The sequence below is a fragment of the Ovis canadensis genome, chromosome 19 (assembly GCF_042477335.2).
Source record: "Ovis canadensis isolate MfBH-ARS-UI-01 breed Bighorn chromosome 19, ARS-UI_OviCan_v2, whole genome shotgun sequence".
NCBI classification, from domain to species: Eukaryota; Metazoa; Chordata; class Mammalia; order Artiodactyla; family Bovidae; genus Ovis; species Ovis canadensis.
The window spans coordinates 45317348-45337500 of record NC_091263.1 but is presented as its reverse complement, the minus strand read 5'-3'; the positions used below and the strand labels follow the sequence as shown (position 1 = coordinate 45337500).

At 39.3% G+C, this 20153-nt stretch overlaps 1 protein-coding gene across 12 annotated transcripts in view; it reads right to left on the bottom strand.

Moving 5' to 3' along the window:
* Positions 1-20153, bottom strand: part of FOXP1 (forkhead box P1) — a 622410-nt gene that overhangs the window by 49160 nt on the left and 553097 nt on the right. For all 12 annotated transcript variants that reach the window (XR_011250843.1, XR_011250844.1, XM_069561641.1 and 9 more), the window contains one exon: positions 7403-7507. Coding sequence is in view for 10 of the 12 variants with exons in the window: in XM_069561641.1 (XP_069417742.1) it covers positions 7403-7507 (105 nt within the window). In the remaining 2 variants the exon portion in view is untranslated. The remainder of the gene's footprint in view (positions 1-7402; positions 7508-20153) is intronic.

The window sequence follows — 20153 nt, the reverse complement described above, 5'->3', positions numbered from 1 at the left end:
ATTAACAAATCATCATAACTGTCTAATACATCCTGGGCTGGCTGCGGAAAAACAAGATCATTCTGGATTTATATCTGTAAGTATGGGATTTCCTGGACAGCTAATATCCACAAACAATCAAACACAGGAGGAACACGAGGAAAAAGGCAGCATTATTTCAGTTTTGAGCTGAGAGTCGTGATTTGTAAAGGGCTCAACAGGAACTGAAGCTGAAATCTGAAGCAAGGAAACTCTCTGACCAGGCACTGATGGACATTTTCTCTGTTTCTCTTGGCTCGGTCCAGGTTTTGAGGTCACTGGGTTTTGAACGGGAGGTGAAATGACAATCTCGCTAGCACCAAAACTTCGGAGATGACAACTAACTTAAATCCCCCGGTTTAAATAAAATAATAATTTTTAAAAATCTAAGGATACTTCACTCAAGAGTCAGAGCTTTTTATGAGACCTGTTGCCAATATTAGTGTCTTGGAATGATCTCATCTTTCATCCTGGCTAAATTCCAACACACAATTTCATTAACCCAGGTACGGCAGGTGATAAAACTCATTTTTCCCTAAAGAGACAGCTAAAAAGTACCAGTTATACATTTATGAAGTACCAGCAATCAAAATTATGGATTTTCTAAAAGGTTTTTAACTACTTTTATTGAAAGGAAAATCGCTGTCTCAGACTTTTGTGACGCTGCTGCTAATAATAAATTTTACCATTTAGACATGGCCATAATATGGTAGACACTGTCAATAAAGTCTGCAGTGAAGACGATCCCTATCTTTTCAGCGCTGCTTTATAATTACACGCCGGAAGTGATCACGTGAAACACCTAGGCTAGCTAATGACTTAAAGACACACTGTCTCTACGGTGACACACTGTGCTGGGTACACGGGCACGGTGATATGCAGAACTGACTGGGTAGACAGTCGGAAAATTCTCAAATGCTTTCAAAGCCTATGAGGAAAAATTAAATTTCATTTGCATTTCTGACTAAAATCTGTTTGCTGACAGGAAAAAAAAAAATGCATTCCGATGTTACTTGCTTTTATTCTGAGCAAAGAGGTGGCACTAGGCATGTTGTCTTTGGCAAAGTTGTCTCAACTTTTCTATGGAACATTCTATTGATCACTAGAGGGCGCTGCGGCATTTAGGCCATTCTGACCTCTGAGTGCTTGGAAAGGTCTTGAACTCCTGAACAATGTCGAAAGGTGAAAGGAGAGACTTTAAGGGGGAAAGAAATGTTTCTTGGTACCACCTGATATTTCTTTTTCTCAAACCAACTCAAAAAGGCGTAAGTGGGAAAGTCAATCCATAAACATATTAAGCTCGTTGTGCAAAACTCCAAGACTTGTCACCTGGGAACTGATGGGGGAAATTTTCCTCCCCCCACCCCCGCTTCTGGAGATTGAAATGCAGAGGCGAGAATGGTTATTTGCATATGCCCACCTTCTAGAAGGCTAGTCCCCCTCCACGTGCTCTCCTGTACTCACCAGAGGTAAATTCACTGCAGAACGTTCAGGCGTGCAAACCCAGAGCCACGAATAAGTTTCGAACAATTTATGATATCCGGCCTCCTTCGACATGTATTAGCATATACCTGGTTTCTTTAACATACACTTTGTTTTTCCAAAACCACAAACATCGGTGCTGGAATTTCATGTGGAAGCGCTTAAGGGGCTGAAAGTTAACACCTTTGTGATCCTTGCAGCCTCGCAGTGGCTGCGGAAACAAAAGCCTCTTTGTCGAGGCTTTCTTGAAATGTTTTCTTAACATGTTCCAAGTAGTTTTAGGCCGGGAACTAAAGTAAACAAGATGTTACCATGATAAAAACACTTGTGAAAACATCACAGACCAGCACTTAGGAGTTTCTTGCACATAAAACTCTTCACAGTTTTCAGAAGTGAAATTCACAGGAAAAAAAATTTTTTTTTTTTTTTTTCGTTAAAAAGTGAATTAGTGATGAAATGTCCTCTGCTGTCTCCAGCCCTCAACCTTTTTGAAAGGGTCAAAGTTCCACTGCTGGGCATTTTCTTGAGACATTTCCCTCCCTGTCTTCTCCAAGAGGACATATAAAATTTATTTTGGCTTTAAGAAGTAATGTACATCTGACTAACGTGTAAAGGAATTTGGGTTTTGATTGTCTGGCATGGTGCTTTTCTTCATGAGCAATAACCAAAAGATAAAAATGAAAACAAAATTTCTTTCAAATGGCTAGTAAGCAAGGGCCCAAATAATACTTTTTCCCAAACACACATGAGGGCCTGGTATTTGTAGAACTATGGATCTGTGTCTGATTTTACCCTCCAAGTCAGAAACAGGAAAATGCAGTCATGATTTAACCTTCACATCCACTCCCCACCTCGCTGAAGAATAGTATGCACCCTTTTTCAAAGAGCAAAGAGAAAGAATTATAGATTCCTGTTTTTATCAGTGAGGACTCTGACTTCAACCTGGTTAAAAAAGAAAAAACAAAAAACTTGATCCACGAGGGGTGTGGACAGGAGCACACTCGGAACTTTCACCTGTCTGGATGGTACTGGGCTTGTTTTTCTGTTATCGGAGGATTCCAAGCAATGCAGGGCTGGCGGGCTGCAGTGAAGTTAAGCATGGGTCCCTGCTGGTATCGGCTTCCTCCAACAAACACAACCGTCACATGATAACTCACGGTTGACAGATTAAAAAAAACAAAACAAAACACTCAAACTGCAACTTGTTTTGAGAAGAAACAGGGAAATAAATGCACACAATAGACTGGGTATCTGCCGATTCTGATAAAGCATCCCTCTGTTGGCTGGCAGGGAAAGCCAACAGGACGGTTATTTGTACAGTGTTTATCTTTGAAATCAAGGGCCCTGTGGTATACCTCACCTTGGGAACAAACGCTGCAGAATGATCACAGAAGAGTGTCAAATCTCTGGTTCTGATTTACCAACAGTTATGATTTTTTTTCCTCAGGAAGAGGGGAAAAAAAAAAAAAGGTCTCATTCTGAGACCTGAAACAAGCCAGGAGAGCAATGCCCAGGGAATTCAAGGATGTGGCTCAGCTGAAAACGTAAGGACACCAGAGAAGAGTACCCTAGGTCAGAGGTCAGCAAACTGGTGCAAAGAACGCAGCCACACCCACTCCTCACACAGATCCTATGGCTGCTTCTGTGCCCACAAGCTGAGTGCTTGTCTTGGAGACTAGGTGGCCTGCGAAAGTCCATCATATCGACTATCCGGCTCCTTTACAGGAAAAGTTTGCTGGCCCTGTCTGACAATCACCTTTGACTGTGTAGGACACTCTACTGAAATTTATGGTTAAGGATTATGTTAAAGAACAGTCTCTTCTGACATATTAAAGCTCTGCATAGTCACAACCTCTTCCCTAGGTACAAGGTCAGAAATGCTTATAAGAAAGTGAAACTGAAAGTCGCTCAGTTGTGTCTGACTCTGCGACCCCATGGACTATACAGTCCATGGAATTCTCCAGGCCAGAATACTGGAGTGGGTAGCCTTTTCCTTCTCCAGGGGCTCTTCACAAACCCAGGTCTCCCTCATTGCAGGTGGATTCTTTACCAGCTGAGTCACAAGGGAAGCCCAATGTTTGTATAGCTTCATTTCTCTTTTAAAAAATACGCTTAAGTAGATGAGAAAAGAAGTACTAATATTTTTCGACAGTGCCTGCTACGGACCAGACACCTGACGTGATGTACCTTTTCATTCTCCCAACCCTAAGAGGCAGTTATTATTATCATCCCAAATCACACGTGCTTACACTGAGCTCAAAGAACACACTCCTAGCAACTGGCTTCACGACCCATTCTGCCTTTCTTCAAAGCTTTCTTTATGCCTATTGCCGTACACAGTAAGCATACTGTTAATAAAATGAACTGCTTCTAACCAGGCGCTATTATATACCAGTTAACAGCAAGTCCTATGAAGTCTCACTGGGTTTAGATCTTGACTCCACCTATTATTAGCTGTGTGACCTTGGGAAAATTATTTAACCTTGCTGTTCCTTAGTATCCTTATCTGTAGCTTGAGAGTAAAACTGCAATAGTATCACTATAAGGTGGCTGTATTAACTGAGTTATATATGTAAAGCACTTCAAATTATGACTGTTGAACAGGTCAGAGCTATACCAGGGGAGTGTAAAATTCTAATTTAGAAGATAGGTGATAAAAAAAAATCTATGAAGCAACCTCTAAATCAAAGGCTGAGCAGGGAATTTCCTGGCGGTCCTGTGGTTAATACTCTGCACTCCCAACGCAGGGAATGTGGGTTTGATCCCTGACTGAGGAACTAAGATCCCACATGCTATGCAGCATGGCGATTAAAAAAAAGGAGTGCAGAGCAATCGACACTGTGTTAAGTAAGGGTGTCCTGAAAATCTAAGACCTCTAATATCAATTTTCTAAAACCGTAAGAGAATACTTCTAAAGTGGGATCAGGGGACAAGGTCCTGCTCATGGGCCCAAGAAAAAGGTACTTTCAGAGTCTACAAAATCTGGCAGTTTGAGAAGAAATGCTTCAAACAGCACTGCCTGATAATGATGACACTGCTGTGACGTCATTCCAAGAGGCCATATGGCAAAGCTGGTTTCACTACAGCCAACATGACCACCCTTCAGACTGAACCAACACATGAAGGACATGAGCTCACAAGAGTTACTTGCTTTTCACTACTCTCGGCCTTACACTGGAAGACTACTGTGAATTTCCAAGAGCTAAGATACCACTGAGGAAGCACATCAAAATCCTGAATTTGTCATAGACTGTCAACCAATGGGTAAACTTGGGAAAGCACCATGAGAGCTCTAAGAACTAGAGGCAGTTTTATTATTCAGCATTTACCCTCCATTTGCTGCTTTACAAGAGTCATTTTTTTACTTTTGGGAACCAAGTCTCTCATCCCCAGCCCCCGTGTGGCCCCTGGGGGATGAACAATTTATTGCACTCTGCAGGTCGGCATGTGACTCAGGCCTGGCTGCCTCATGACTGGTTCAGAGCTAGGACACCTACTCAATCTGAGCCAATGACAGTCCGCAAAGAACACTTTTCTGCAACTACTGAAAAAAGAGATGCACTCTGGGATCAATCAACTTATGGCAGGCGAATCTGTCTTCTTTACTTTTACTTGGAAAGAGCCTGAGTAGGAAGTCAACACAGAAGAAAACAGAGCTAAGGAGCAATGAACCCATACTCCAATAACCTTGTTGAAGCATCAGGGTCCAGTCATGCTTGCAGCCAGCTGTATTATCAGACCAATTATCAACCCCCCAACACCACCCTCCTTTTCTTTGGTTTAAGCCAATTTAAGTTGGTTTTCTTTAACTTGCAAACATAAATATTCCGACAAACATACATCAATAAGCAAGTACTAGGAACTAAAGAAGCAACAGCTGCAGGACTAGCGGGAGCATTTCAGTGTCTCTGAGCAAACATGCCATGTCATGTGCAAAACCACACAAAATAATAGAGGGACATGAATCAAAGTGAAAACTAAATGGTGGTTTCCTATACAAGGGCCAGACTCCTCACAGCCTTACAAGAAAAATGGGCTTTTTTAATAGGAATCAAGTCTAGGCTCTATTCTGATGACCTTCAGATCCGTTTCTTTAGATGGATGTGGTTTGAAAGTGTGCCATTTTTTCATGGAGGTATATTTGCACCCCCCCACTACATATATATATATATACACCTAACATCAGCTCACATAATAAATGGACCTAAGATCTGAGTGGGAAATACTTTGCCTATTAACAAAAAATTTTAAGTGGTCAATTGGAAAAATGCCCTTTTCCCTAATGACACAAGTCAATAAGAATGTTGATAGTAATTCTATAGTTCTAGAAACTTTATAAAATAAATCATATTTATAGATGTTCACTGGCCATTCTATAGAGGAGTGAAGTTAAACCAAGGTATTTATCAAAGTTAGCACTGGTACGGAAAGTGAAACTAGAATTGAAATGTTTCTGCCGAGATCTTTTTCTCATTATCAAAATACAATTAGGCAAGTGATTAGGAAATTAGAAAACAAAGATTCTACAATAACGGATTTAGGAGGGAACAAGGCCCAGTAGCACTAACTTGAATTATCATAATTGTAAAGAGCTGTCGCTTAATTTAAAATAAAGTATCACTGCTCTTGAGTATTAATATTTAGAATCAATTTTAACTATCTCTTTTCTAAAAAATTTTAAGTACTTAAGTTTTTAATGACCACGTAATGCTCTTGAAGTAAAATATTAAAGTGGAAAATCACCAAAACAGATTCACAGGCTTCCATTCATTCATTAAAAACATGATATTCACCAGAAGTGCTTGCAGGTAACACTGTATCTCTAATGCTGGCTTTATTAACATATTTGAACCCAGGTCCATAAAGATAGATACTGAGATTGTTCTAATAATATAAAGATCTTGCAAAACCAGAGACCTGCATGTAAATCAGCCCACCTCTATTATGGGGCTTGAATGAGACAGAAAAGTCAGAGGCAAAGACTCCCTACTGGCCCCTCAACACCCAGTTTGCAAACCATCATGCACCTGTATATACAGGAGTTTCATACATGCATATGTTTGCTTGTTGCATGATATATAAACATAGTGAATATAATGCAGTATTATACTCAGTCCATACATCAATGATTCAATGATACTATGAATATATTTATGTGATGTCAATAATGCGGGGCAGTTTCATCTCAATATTTTTAAAGGACAAGGCACTGTATATGAAGGAAATCTTACGATGTAGTGCAGAAGCATCTCATTTCAGCTTCCAGAGGGTTAACACACCATTTACTCAAGGGATGCTTAATCAGCATATAGATTCAAATGGGATAGCCCAAGTTTCAGTCATACTTTAACTGCAGGAATTAAACTGAATCCTTTTCCCTATACAACAAGAATCCGAACAAAAGCCAACAGTGATATAGAAAGGTAAGAATCGAATTGGTAGCTTTTCCTGGACGTTTGTAAAGTCATTTGTGAAGAAACAAAGAGGCCCAATCATCAAGTTGTAATTGGCCAGTAATTGACACCGATTTTATTAAACTAGAGCTAGTGCTTGTGTTATTAATTTAATATGGAGGGATGTGAGTAAAAGCAAAGACTAAATTACTACACGTTTAACACTGGAACAATTTTTACTTAATCACTGTCATTCTGAGAAAATAAGTAAAGGATCTTACGAATAGGATCAAACTGCCCTTGGATATCAATCTCTTCCACTTAACAAGGCAACACTCAATAGATCTGTAAAACTATTCCTATGACTATGCTAGACATGGTGATTGTGAGTCTATCTTCAAAATGGTGGTGTGAAACCCTGCATGAAAAAGGCATCTCGTGAGGAAAAGCATGAACAGTGGGAGGTGACGGCTACGTCTAAGAAGAAAGTGTCATCAAATCATTCTTACTTTAGAAATGACTGGAAATCTTCACACACTGCTTCACAGCCAGGCCACTTGCACACACCGTGTCCATAGAGAGGATGGCTATGTGGATGTTCCTCATGGGGCAAACTGAAAGAAAATGCACAGAGGACAAGAGAATGAATTGGCTGCCCAGAACCATCCCACCAGACATAAAAGGCAAGAGGAGCCGGCCCATGTCGCCAAAATGCGAACACAAACCAACTCGTGCTTTCCTCTTCCCATGGAATTTATGAATTACTTTTGCAGCACACTTTACTTACAAAGCAAGAGCTAAATTTCAAAATGTGAACAGCCCAGTATTAGGAATGTTAGCATCACATTAGAAAAGTGCTCGACAGGCTTTTGTTAAGAGGCAGACCTCTCCACTCAGACTGCAAAGGATTTGTTAAAAGGCCAGAACTTTATACCTATGGCTGACTCTTGTTGATGTTTGACAGAAAACAACAAAATTCTACAAAGCTATTATCCTTCAATTAAAAAATACACAAATTTTTAAAAAAGCTAGAACTTACCATTTAGTCTACATAGTGGAAATTATAATCTGTACTTGATTTTGAGATTCTCCCCAGAACATTATAAAATTTTTCTCTCCCTTCTACCACAAAGAGCATCCCCCAAACTGTACAGTCTTTTCACAAGTTAATTTTACCAACCAGAGTGCAATAAAATAATTTAGAATGTAGAATGAAATAACTGAGAAAGACAAATGTATCCAAGTAGATGATTAACTTAATAACAACAACAACAACAATGTTAACTGGAGCAGGAAGATTCTATCCCTACAGCGACTGACACCAAGACTGGGGGAAAACTTGGCATGAACACAAAGGGCTTACTCCTCCACTGGAGCTCCAATCAATAGCTAATGATTTGGCCACACGGATGCAGGTCATGGGATGCTTTGATCCATGCCACGTGGTGCTCAGAAAAGTGAATCTGTTGTACTTGCTGATGAACCATATTCTCAAATACTTTCTCCGTTAGATTTCTGCATCCAGACGTGTTTCAGACAAATTATTTTTACAGTCGTTCCATAACCTTAGACTCCATCAAATAGAAATGTAAAACTAACATTAAGAGTTCCGTTTTGTACTAGAGCACATTCTTTTCAAGGAAAGGGCTATTTTGCAACTTACTCCACTGCCTCTGCCAGACTCTGAACTTCAGGCACACTGAATTATAATCACACACGCACACGCACACACACACACACGACGCACACGCATGAGGGGCTTGTATTTTATATAACTGCCAGGATGTGTATTCACGTATTTTATCGACTCACATTCATAGAACAGACATACGCACATGCCACTTGTCCCTGACTTACAACGTAATTAATCCACAGCCAGCATATTATGAACATTTAAACTAAGGTCATCAATACTAAGCACACACCTTAACAAAGATCCACAGGTCTCTTTGTGGCTCTTAAATGATTCACTTGGAAACCTAATATCATTTTAAAACAATAAGAAACTATTTTGCCTGACAATAGAAAACAATTCTGAGAAAAAAACAACAAAAAAAGCAAAAGACTAAGTTAGGAAAAGCACTGAAAGATGCCCTCATGGAAGAAAGAGAGTAACACAAGAGAGCTAAGGTAGTTACAGTGAGATTTCTAAAGCCCAGCAATAAAATGATATTCTCTGAGCAGGTAAAGGGGTAAAATTCCATTGGAATGAAGCAAAGAATGACTACCTATCCATGTCCATCTTCTGAATTTAAAAAATAAATAAAGGATGGTACAAAACAGAATTTAAAAAATTACTGGCAATATTTAAACTCCAAGAATCCTTCAAAGTAACAAGATCCTCAGAATATCTGAGGGAAGGAAATCATTTAAAAAGAAAACTGTTCTAAACCAATATCTCACAAAGGAAAAAGAGAAGCCCAACCACAATAACTCTTTTCTTTACCAATTTTGTGAAGATTAAAGTATTTTCATAATCCTAAAAGCATTAGTGTATATTTGTTGTACAAACCTTGAAAAGAAAAAAAAAAAAACCCTGAATACACACAAATACATTTTTGATAAATTAAGGCATGGAGGTTTGTATTATTCTTTCAAATTTAAGATAATTTTGTAAATAATGTGTCTTGTTATCAACTAATTAATCCTTAAGAGGCTTATATATTGACGCATAACAGCTTGTCATATACCACCTCAGGTCAAGTTACCTGCCAAAATCAATCTAATATTCCTCCATTTTGGACACAGAGGTTCCCTTCATGTTTCTAATATTTATGAATAATGTTAGAAATAAAATTTACTGGGCCAAACATCCCAGTACAGAGCTGATTTTCACCAGAAGATACATTTAGAGAAATGGAACCACTCTTTGAAATCAGTCCTAAGTTTTAACAATGACCACAGATACTTTTTAAAGTAGCTCTTGAGAAATGCTCCATGCTGAGTACATTCTTAGTCATTGTACCTACTTTGTCTGATTCTTTAGATTAGAAATGAAGAAACTCAACTAATTCAGATATAAAATTAACCTCACTAGTTACAAATTGCCAATGGTTATTCATCAGTGCTTTGTGGGTTAAGCCAAGAAGGTTCTCAGTTATAGTGTGAAAGAAAGTAACATGTCTTCACTAGAGGAATTTACAACTAGAAATAAAACGCATATAAATTAGTAACCACCACTCCCACTCCCTACCCCCCAAAACATCCCCTGTAACCTGAATTAAGAAACCACTCTCCTCTAAGAACGTATACTTGGTTCAACTGAATATCCTTATTTCAAAGGAAGGACAGATGACAACTCACGAAGCTTCACAAGGGTAACCATTCACATCTGAAGGCTGAGAGAAATGCCAACTCCTGGCGCGCATGCATATTTACATACACAGCAGACCTCTTGAAAACGTGCTCTACCTTAAACCTGTTTTTATCACAAAACCATTACATGGTCTTAGTTTTAAAAGTTCACTTCATACCGTGTTGGCTCCTCAACTTTGCCCCGACTTCATCCCACGCCTAGCACAACCCCACCCTGGCCAACCCTGCAGGTGCCCTGGCGCATCGCCATGCTGTGATCTCTTTCTCAAGCATTACTAGAGTTTACAGACATGGAAACAGGCTCTGCCTCCCACTGTCACTTGCTTTCCCTATGTGAAGACTTTCACCTGCTTCACAATATTTTATCAGTTTCTGCCGTCCAACAGTGTGGATCAGCTATATGCACACGTACATCCCCTCCCTGGTTAAGCCTCCCTGCCCCTACTCCCACTCCTCTAGATCACCACAGGGCACCGAGCTGAGCTCCCTGCGCTACACAGCAGCCTCCCACCAGCTGTCTGTTTCACACATGGCAGAGCACGTTTCTCAGTGCCACTCTCTCAGTCCATACACAACTGGCTGAAATAAGGCGACTGGCTTTGCAAGGAAAAAGAACAGATTGGCAGTGGTGCCGGGAATAGCCTCTCTGGAAAGACACATAAGATGTTGTAATACTTGTCCCTCTGGGGCAGGAGGGGAGTAACAAAGGAGTAGAGAAATGAAATTTTCACTGTAGCATTTTTTGTATCTTTTGAAGTTTTAAATTTTGTGCATGACAGGTATGTTTTTCTGGCAAATGTTCAATATATGTATAAACACATACACAGACCCTCACAAACCCACACAGAAACATATACATGCATGAAAAAGTCAAGTGCTGTCTATGTGGGACTCACTCTCCAGAATGATGCTGGTGTAAGCCAATGTGGTACCTGTGCTGCCTGTGTGACTAGGTCCCGCTTTGGCCTTTTAGTCATTCTGGATGAAGCACCCTCAGACCTCAGCAGGTGTACCCCTGAATGGGAGCTTTTCTGTTTCACTGGAAAAGTGGAAAAAGTTTCTATTCTTACTGCCTTTTGGGACATGCCAAAAGAGACAGGACAGGAAAATTGAAAAAAAAAAAAAAAAAAAAAAGAGTATGGCCACGCCAGTATTCTTGCCTGGAAAATCCCATGGACAGAGGAGCCTGGCGGGCTGGGTCGCAAGGAGTCGGATACAACTGAGCAAACACACACACACACACACACACATTCATGAATTTGCAGGACCAGAGGTGATCTTGTGGTAATCTAATCCAACACCCACATTTTCAGAAGAGTAAATTAAGTTTAATAAATGAGCATGGGAATTTTTAAACTTGAATTAACTCAGAATTTCATTTTTATGATGAAACTTGGTGGGAAAATGACCACCTCAACATGGTTAGATAAAGCCTGTGACTTAGTCATTTAAATCAACTGTTCAAAGGGGAGCTCACTGATGTGAGAAGTATATAAGTTCTGAAAGGCTGCCAAGATCAGTTTTGAATAAATGCTGAATAAAGTGTTGAATAATGGATGAATAAATAGATATATTTGATTTTAAAGGGATCTAAACATGCTTCCCCCAAAATTAACCTTCAGAAGTGTAAGGTCAATTGTTTAACAGACGATGTCTTATTATGAACTCCCAGGTTGAAAATATTTAGGGGCAGGGATTGCATCTAATTCATCTCTACCTACTCAGTACCTTGCACATAACACGAGTTCAGTTAATGTTAGATGGACTGGTGCATGAACAGACAATAATTATATTATTCTATTTAATTTCCATGTGGACATATATGCAATAAATATTTGCCCTTTAAAAAAATTCTTGAAGGTTGGGACCAGAATGATGCTAACTGACTTGAAAAAACAGCATTCTGGCACTTTCTATTATTTAGCTTTATTTCAAATGTATAAAATACAAATAGTACACAGTCAAAAAAAATAAAGAGGTGATTTAAATTTCTTCTGATAATCCTCGGTATGTAAAATCTAGATATATTTATTAACACAATAATAGTGACAACATTTCAGGTTAGAAAGAATCAACTTGCCACAAAAAGTATAATTACACAAAAATATGTAACAATTTCTAATATTACATAATATTAAATATGCTCTATATTAGTCAGTATGATGCAATGGCATCACTGACATTTATTTAAAACTTGTTTTGGTATTTGTTTTTACTATGTCAAAGTATACCAGCCAGAGCCTTAGTTTCAACACTGTCTTTGGCCTTTGATAAGATTTTAAATATTGGTATGGTTTTTCACTGCTGATGATTCTCTATTACCTTCTCAAGTTCTCCACTCAACCAAAATTTGAAACTAGAATCACTGCTAAAACTAAGAACAATTTCTTACTTCAATCTGTATACTTTAGTGGTCCTTATGCTCTAAGTCCTGTAAGCTGATTTTCCCTGTGGTAACCAAGAGAAGAATCTTTGAAGGAGAGGAAAAACACAGACACCTCAGAGAAAAGGGAACCCTCCTACAATGCTGGTGTAATTGTAAGCTGGTACAGCCACTATGGAGAACAGTATGGCGGCTCCTTACAAAATTGAAAATAGAGTTAAGATACGTTCCAGCAATCACACTCCTGGGCATATATCCAAGGGAAATTCTAATGCAAAAAGATACATGTACCCCAATGTTCATAGCAGCACTATTTATTAACACAAGAGCGAAGACATTGCAGAAAGCGACACGCCCACTGACAGATGAAAGGATAAAGAGGATGCGCTACATGCAATGGACACTACTCAGCCGCAAAAGCCTGAAACGACGTCATGCGCAACAGCAGGGAAGGACTCAAAGATGAGCACCGCACCTGAAGGACGTCAGACACGGGAAGACAAAGATGTATCACTTACACGTGGGATCTAAACAATGGCACAAATGAATCTGTTCACAAAACAGAAACAGACTCACAGACACAGAAAAAGAACTTATGGTCACTAAAGGGGGAAAAGGAGGGGGAACGACAAATTACGAGTTTGGGATTCATGTATCCGCACTGCTGCTGCTAAGTCGCTTCAGTCGTGTCCGACTCTGTGTGACCCCATAGACGGCAGCCCACCAGGCTCCCCCGTCCCTGGGATTCTCCAGGCAAGAACACTGGAGTGGGTTGCCATTTCCTTCTCCAATGCATGAAAGTGAAAGTGAAAGTGAAGTCGCTCAGTCGTGTCCGACTCTTAGCGACCCCATGGACTGCAGCCCACCAGGCTCCTCCATCCATGGGATTTTCCAGGCTATCTATAAAATAATCGACAAGGACCTACTGTATAGCACAGGGAATGTCTCAGTATCTTGTAATAAACTACAATGGAAAATAATCTAAAAAGAAAAAAGAAAAGCACAGACACCTCGCTGTACCTCAATGTCAATTTTCCTCCATGCTAACTTTCATGTCTGTGTACTAACTTTCACCCTGTTTGTTTTTCCCCCTTTTCCAAATTTCCAAATTTGTCTTCTGTTATTTTTCTCAATTTCTGATTCATCTGCAACAAAAGTCTGCATCTGTGCCCATTAGGGCTTATAACTTCTCCCCTTTGCCCTCACCATCAACCCCAAATTATAAATTGTATTTCATTTCATTAGCATGTTGTTTGACACATAAAGTTCCAGAAGACCGTTGGTCATTTTCTAACGGCTCAAAATAATGGAATACATTTTTCTAAGTTTTATTGAGGTATAGTTCATATCCCTCAATGAAACTGATGCTGGGAAAGATAGAAGGCAGGAGGAGAAGGGGATGACAGAGGACGAGATGGTTGGATGGCATCACCAACTCAATGGACATGAGTTTGAGCAAGCTCTGGGAGATGGTGAAGGACAGGGAACCCTGGTGTGCTGCAGTCCATGGGGTTGCAGAGTCAGACACGACTGAGCAACTGAACAACACAGTCCATATCCCAAGCAACTCACTTATTTAAAGTACATAATTCAGGGAATTTCATGGGTTCCAGTGGTTAGGATTTGGCACTTTCACTGTGAGGGGTGGGTTCAGTTCCTGGCTGGGAAACCGCGATCCCTTAAGACTCGAGGTGCAGCCAAAAATAACTCACTAAATAAAGTACCTAATGCAATGGCATATATAAAGTATATAATGCAATATTCACAGAGCTGTCAAAGTATTACCAGAATGTAAGTTCAGAACATTTTATATCACACCAAAAAGAAACACTGCACCCATTAGTGGTCACTGCCCTGGTCCCTGTCAATCACTAATCAACTTTCTGTTTCTAGAGATCTGCCTCTTCTGAACATTTCCTACAACCTGGACCACGTAGCAAGTGGTCTTGTGTATCTGGCTTCTTTCACGAATCTTCGTGTTTTGAAAGGGCCGCACTGCAGTGTGTGTCAGTGCCTCGTTTCCTTTTTCATGACTGAATACTATTCCCCTGCATGTACAGAACACATTTTGTTTATCCACTCATCTGCTGATTAACCTTTGGGATGGTCCCACATTGTGGCTACTGTGGTGATAGTGGTGATATTACAATTCACATTCATGTATCTGTTTGAGTATACCTGTTTGGGTGTATATTCAGGAGTAGAACTGCTGGGTCATGTGTGACTCTATGGTCAACACTTTGAGAAACTGCCTGCCCATCTTCCAAAGCAGCTGCACTATGCTGTGTTCTCACCAGCACTGTTTGTGGGTTCCAGTTTCTCCACATCCTTGCCAATATACATGCCATCTGTCTTCTTCATAGCCATTCCAGAAGATATAAATTGTTACCTTTCTGCACTTTTGACTTATGCTTGTGTGAAGATTAATGGTGCTGATATATACAGTATTACTGTCATAAACAGGAACGAAACTGCCGTTTAAGGAGATGTGGATGGACCTAGAGACTGTCATAGAGAGTGAAGTGAGAAAGAGAAAAACACATCCTACATCTTAACTCATATATGAGGATCTAGAACAGTATAGATCTTATTTACAAAGGAGACACAGAAAACAAACGTATGGATACAAAAGGGGAAGGGGAAGTGGGATGAATTGAGAGACTGGGGTTGACATATATGCACTACTGATACTACACACAAAATAGAGAACTAATGAGAACCTACTGCACAGCGCAGGGAACTCTACTCAACACTCTGCGGTAACTTAAATGGGAAGGAAACCCAAAAGAGAGGGGATATATGTAAACATACAGCTGTTCGTTTACTGTGCAGCGGAACCACGACACTATAAAGGAACTGCACTCCAAGACAATTTAAAAAAAACAACAAGGTTAGGGGCTCTGATCAATTTTTCATGTGCTTATTGATCATCTGTGTATCTTTAGAGAATGTCGATTCAGACCCTTTGCCTATCAAAAAACACTGAGTTCTCTTTATTTTGGAGCTGCAAGTTTTTTCATGTATATATTTCCGCATGCAAGTCCATTATGAGATACAAGATTTACAAACACTGGTACTCATTTTGTAGACTGTCTTTTCAGTTTATTGATGGTATGCTTTGAGGCACGGAAGTCTTACATTTTGATGAAGTCCAATCTTTTTTCTCCCCCCTTTAGTTCCTTGTTGTGCTTGCGGTGTCACATTTAAGAAACCACTGACTGATTCAAAGTAATTAAGACTTATTCTATATTCTCTTCCAAGAGCTTTAGCCCTCACATTTAATCGAGTTTGAGTTAATTTTTATATTTTATGTGAGGCAGGTATAGAACTTCATTCTTTTGCATGTTGTTCCAGCAGTGTTTGATGAAAAGATTATTCTATCCCAAGTGAGCTATGTTGGCACTTTTGCCAAAAACCAAATGAACATAAGTGTAAAGATTAGAGTTTGTTCTCTTTACATATATATTTTCGTTGCTTCACTTTTGCTGATTTTCTTTTTTCCAGATACATTATCTCCATTCTCAAAAGAATTTATAATCATAATTTAAAATAATTTTGAAATCACTTTAGTATAATTTTTGAAGTCTGACTGGGGGGAGGAATGGAAATAAATTTTAATAAAAATAAAACCTGAGCAACCAAACATTTTGAGGAATGAATGCCTAGGGACAACTTTTGTTCTCCAGATTCTGTTGATCCCTTGGTGTACTGAAAAATCATTTCAGAATGTACTTTGTGGATCTCTCCGCCCAACACATGAATGGAGTGTAACAACCTTTTCCTGAGGGCCAGCACTATGTAGAGGGATGGGTACCAGGTGAATAAAGACTTTGTTCCTCGTTACAGAAGCATTAAAAACAAGGAACCTTGCAAGTCATTTAAATGTCCTGCCTTCCAACTCCTCATGTCACAACCACAGGGAAACACAAGTGATGACCTGTGTTGCTTCTCCCAGGGGAAGGCCTCCATCAAACTTTCACTAGTTATGCAGATTAAAGAGGGTGTGTGCAGAAACACTCTCGAAGCATTTTTGCAACTAAAATACTCTGTTTTGTGGAATTCATTTATACTATTACTCTTCTGAGTTCAAGAGTAGAAAAGAAGAGGAACATTTATCTTCATAAGATGATGAAGTTCATTTATGTTCATGACATCACCTTGGTAAATATAAAATTGTTGACAATATATTTGGGCAGAAAAAATATTGTTCTATGAGGTTGTAAATTAAATTATTTGAAATATATAATTTGCAAATATATATGGATATATTATAATAAATATATACATCATATTGATATTTATATAAATATATATATTTATATGAAATTTTAATTGTATATACATTGCTTTGAATTATATATAAACTAAATTCTTGAAGAAAAACATATTCATGAATGTATTTATAAATATAACTTGTTATTGATAACCAATAAAATAAATTGAAAAAAAAAAAATAAGGAGTAGTTGCTGAATGAGGTTTGGTTAAAGAAATGATAGCTATGTCCTTACCTCTGAGGGAGAGCAGGAAGCGACCTTTTTCTAAAGCATTCCCCACGCCCTGCAAATACATACACCAAAAAGCACATCCACTCCCCTTGGCTACCTCCTTTGACTTAGAAGCTGTTCAGCACTTCCCTTTCCCCACCGGCCACCATCCTCTTTCCCACCATGCTTTAACAACTTACACAAAACCCATCCTACCTTCTTTCTTTCTCTTCAATTCTTAGTTCTTATCACACTTCCCTGCCCCCTACTTTGCTACTCTATCCTACTCACTGAGATTTGAAGTAACATCAAATTTCTTAAGTCTGAATATGGAGTCCAAATTTGATTTTGAATGATGAAGTGATACCTGAAAACATCATCAGACCTCAGATGCTTTAACACTAATTTTCAAGAACTGATATCAAGTATTTGTGAATATACAGGAAGCCAACTTGAATGATATCAAACTGGGTGAGCTGGCTTTGGAATTTGATCATGGATGACCAATTAAAAAAAAGTAATGTAGATTTCACAATAGCAAAAGAAATGATTACTGACATACTGAGGACAATTTTCCATCTTGGAGTCTATTATTCTGAGCATTTTTCATACTAGAGAATAATACCTCAAAATCAACCAGAAGTCAAATCCTACACTCTTGTAGTAAATAACAGGACAGGTCCAGTTTCTCCACGTGTTATACTGTAGTGTGTGTGTGTGGGGGGGGGGGGAGGTGGGGAGGGAGCTTTTTCATCTGTCTAGGAAAGGGAAAATGGTATGTGGGAACAGGGAAAAGGGTGACTCTAGCACTGTATCTGTTTTCCTGATGCCTTTGTGAAAATGACCTTTGTCCTTTAACTTTCACTGAGAACACTTCAAGAAGCAGATGGACTGCTTCTGAAGAGTTGGGACAAGATTCAGCCATTGCATTTCCAGCACACTGCCTTGAGTTTTGCTTTTTTTTGGTCGTTTCAGAAATATAACATCCTTAGGTGTTTATTAATCAGGTTTCTGAAAGCAAGCTGGCAATCAGTTCTATCATCAAAGAGAACGGTGTTTTATTAAAGCCCATCAAAGGGCCAGCTCTAGAGCACAGAAAGATGGGAACACTCTCCAAACTGGGAGAGACACACGCTTCTCTCTCTTTCACTCTCCCACGCAGTGAGTCCCTGTCTCTCCTTCCCCACAACGCTCATCATCTCCGTTTTCTGCTGCTTTTCAGATCATGTTTAATTAGAGGATTTCACATTCCCTTGTGATATGATATTCATGAGGAAAACTTGCAATTGGAGTGACTGTGAATTAGTCTATTAAGTGCCAGATTTGTGCTTTTAAACAATGATGGAGATTATTGTTATTATCTGTTCTCAATATTGCGCCTCGAGAAGTGAAGTCTACCGTAACTAACTTCACATCTGAAACACAAGCTATTGATTGTTTACATCTGGGTTTATCTTTTTCTGGAAATACAAATTATCTTGAAGAAATATGGGTCACTTTTCTGCAATGGTCCTCAGGGAATGGCCTACTAACATAGTGACTTGGATGAGTCAGTGATATACAAATACCCTTACTTTCATAGGTAAGGGTTCATGCCTGTGTGTAAAAAAAAAAAAGACTAATATATCAGAGTTGTGACTTCTCAGTGATAACTTTTAATAAAACCCATTTAACTTCATCGATTTTAAGGAAAAAAAAAACACATATATGCAGGTATGGCAAAAGTTGAAGATGGCAAGAGAATGACTCAAAGACTTGTCACCTAGGATGAAAGGTTTAAAACTGCGTCTAACAGGTAAGGATACACACTCTTCCTTTTTTCCAGGGCTAACCACAGAGTGAAGTGAAGTTGCTCAGTCATGTCTGACTCTGCAACCCCATGGACTGTAGCCTACCAGGCTCCTCAGTCCATGGAATTTTCCTGGCAAGAATACTGGAGTGGGTTGCTATTTCCTTCTCCAGGGGATCTTCCCGACCCAGGGATTGAACCCAAGTCTTCCGGATTATAGGCAGACGCTTTACCATCTGAGCCACTAGGGAAGCCAATGCTTCTCAAATTCTATCACAGATGTAAACTGCCTGGAGATCTTTTTAACATGCAGATTTTGATTCAGGAACTCTGGGAGGGGACCCAAGATAATACATGCTCCTGCGTGACGGTGAAGCTATATGGCCTGGACCAAAACTTGAGTGCTAAGGATCCAGAGAGTTCCCTGTTCTGAATCTGTCCTAAAGGTTGTCACACTTCCAGAAATACTCGTGAGATGTCCTTTCTATTAACTGTTGGTTGAAATGCCAACTGCAGATGGGTAGTTCTGGAAAGGGGGACACTGGGCAACCTCACCAAGCAACAGGTACAAACTCACAAAAACTTTTGCTGGTCCAAAGTTAAGAATTATATGCAAGTTGTTTTTTTGTTTTTGTTTTTTAATATAATGAAACAGGTAAGACTGAAGTTAGCACCAGGAGAAGGTCATTTCCAGTGTTACATCAGCTCTGATCTGTTGAGTGATTTGGCCAGTGAACAGTGTTTACCAGGTACTCTATTTATCAGGAGAACCCTGGAGTAAACTGTTGAATATGGGTTTGACAATAATCCCAAGCCATCGCGGTATCCCTGAACCTGGGACGAGAGGATGTATATTTTCAGTAAGTAGGAAACCAGGATATATTGTGAAAGCGGGAGTTTCCATCCACTTGGCATAGTACCATATTCAGTCAAGGTTCTCCTCAGTAATAACAGAGAAGTCCTACCAAAATATCCCAACAGATGAGATGTGTGCATTCAACGATAGCCCACACAATGCCAGGAAAAACAAGAATGCACATTTCTAAAAACTAGCAAATTTAATTTGTATTAGACAAAAATATATCTCTTCTCTCCAACTCCTGGTTTCACAGATACTGTTTCTTAGGATAAGGCTTATTTTATTTACATTAAAAATGACTCGATTTAAAGAACATAATATAAATAACAGTCAGCTAAGCAGAACTCTCCAACCACATCACAACAGGGCACATACTGAAATGACTAAACTTTGGGAAAATCAAAGTGCATGAAGCAGCCCTCAAGGAGA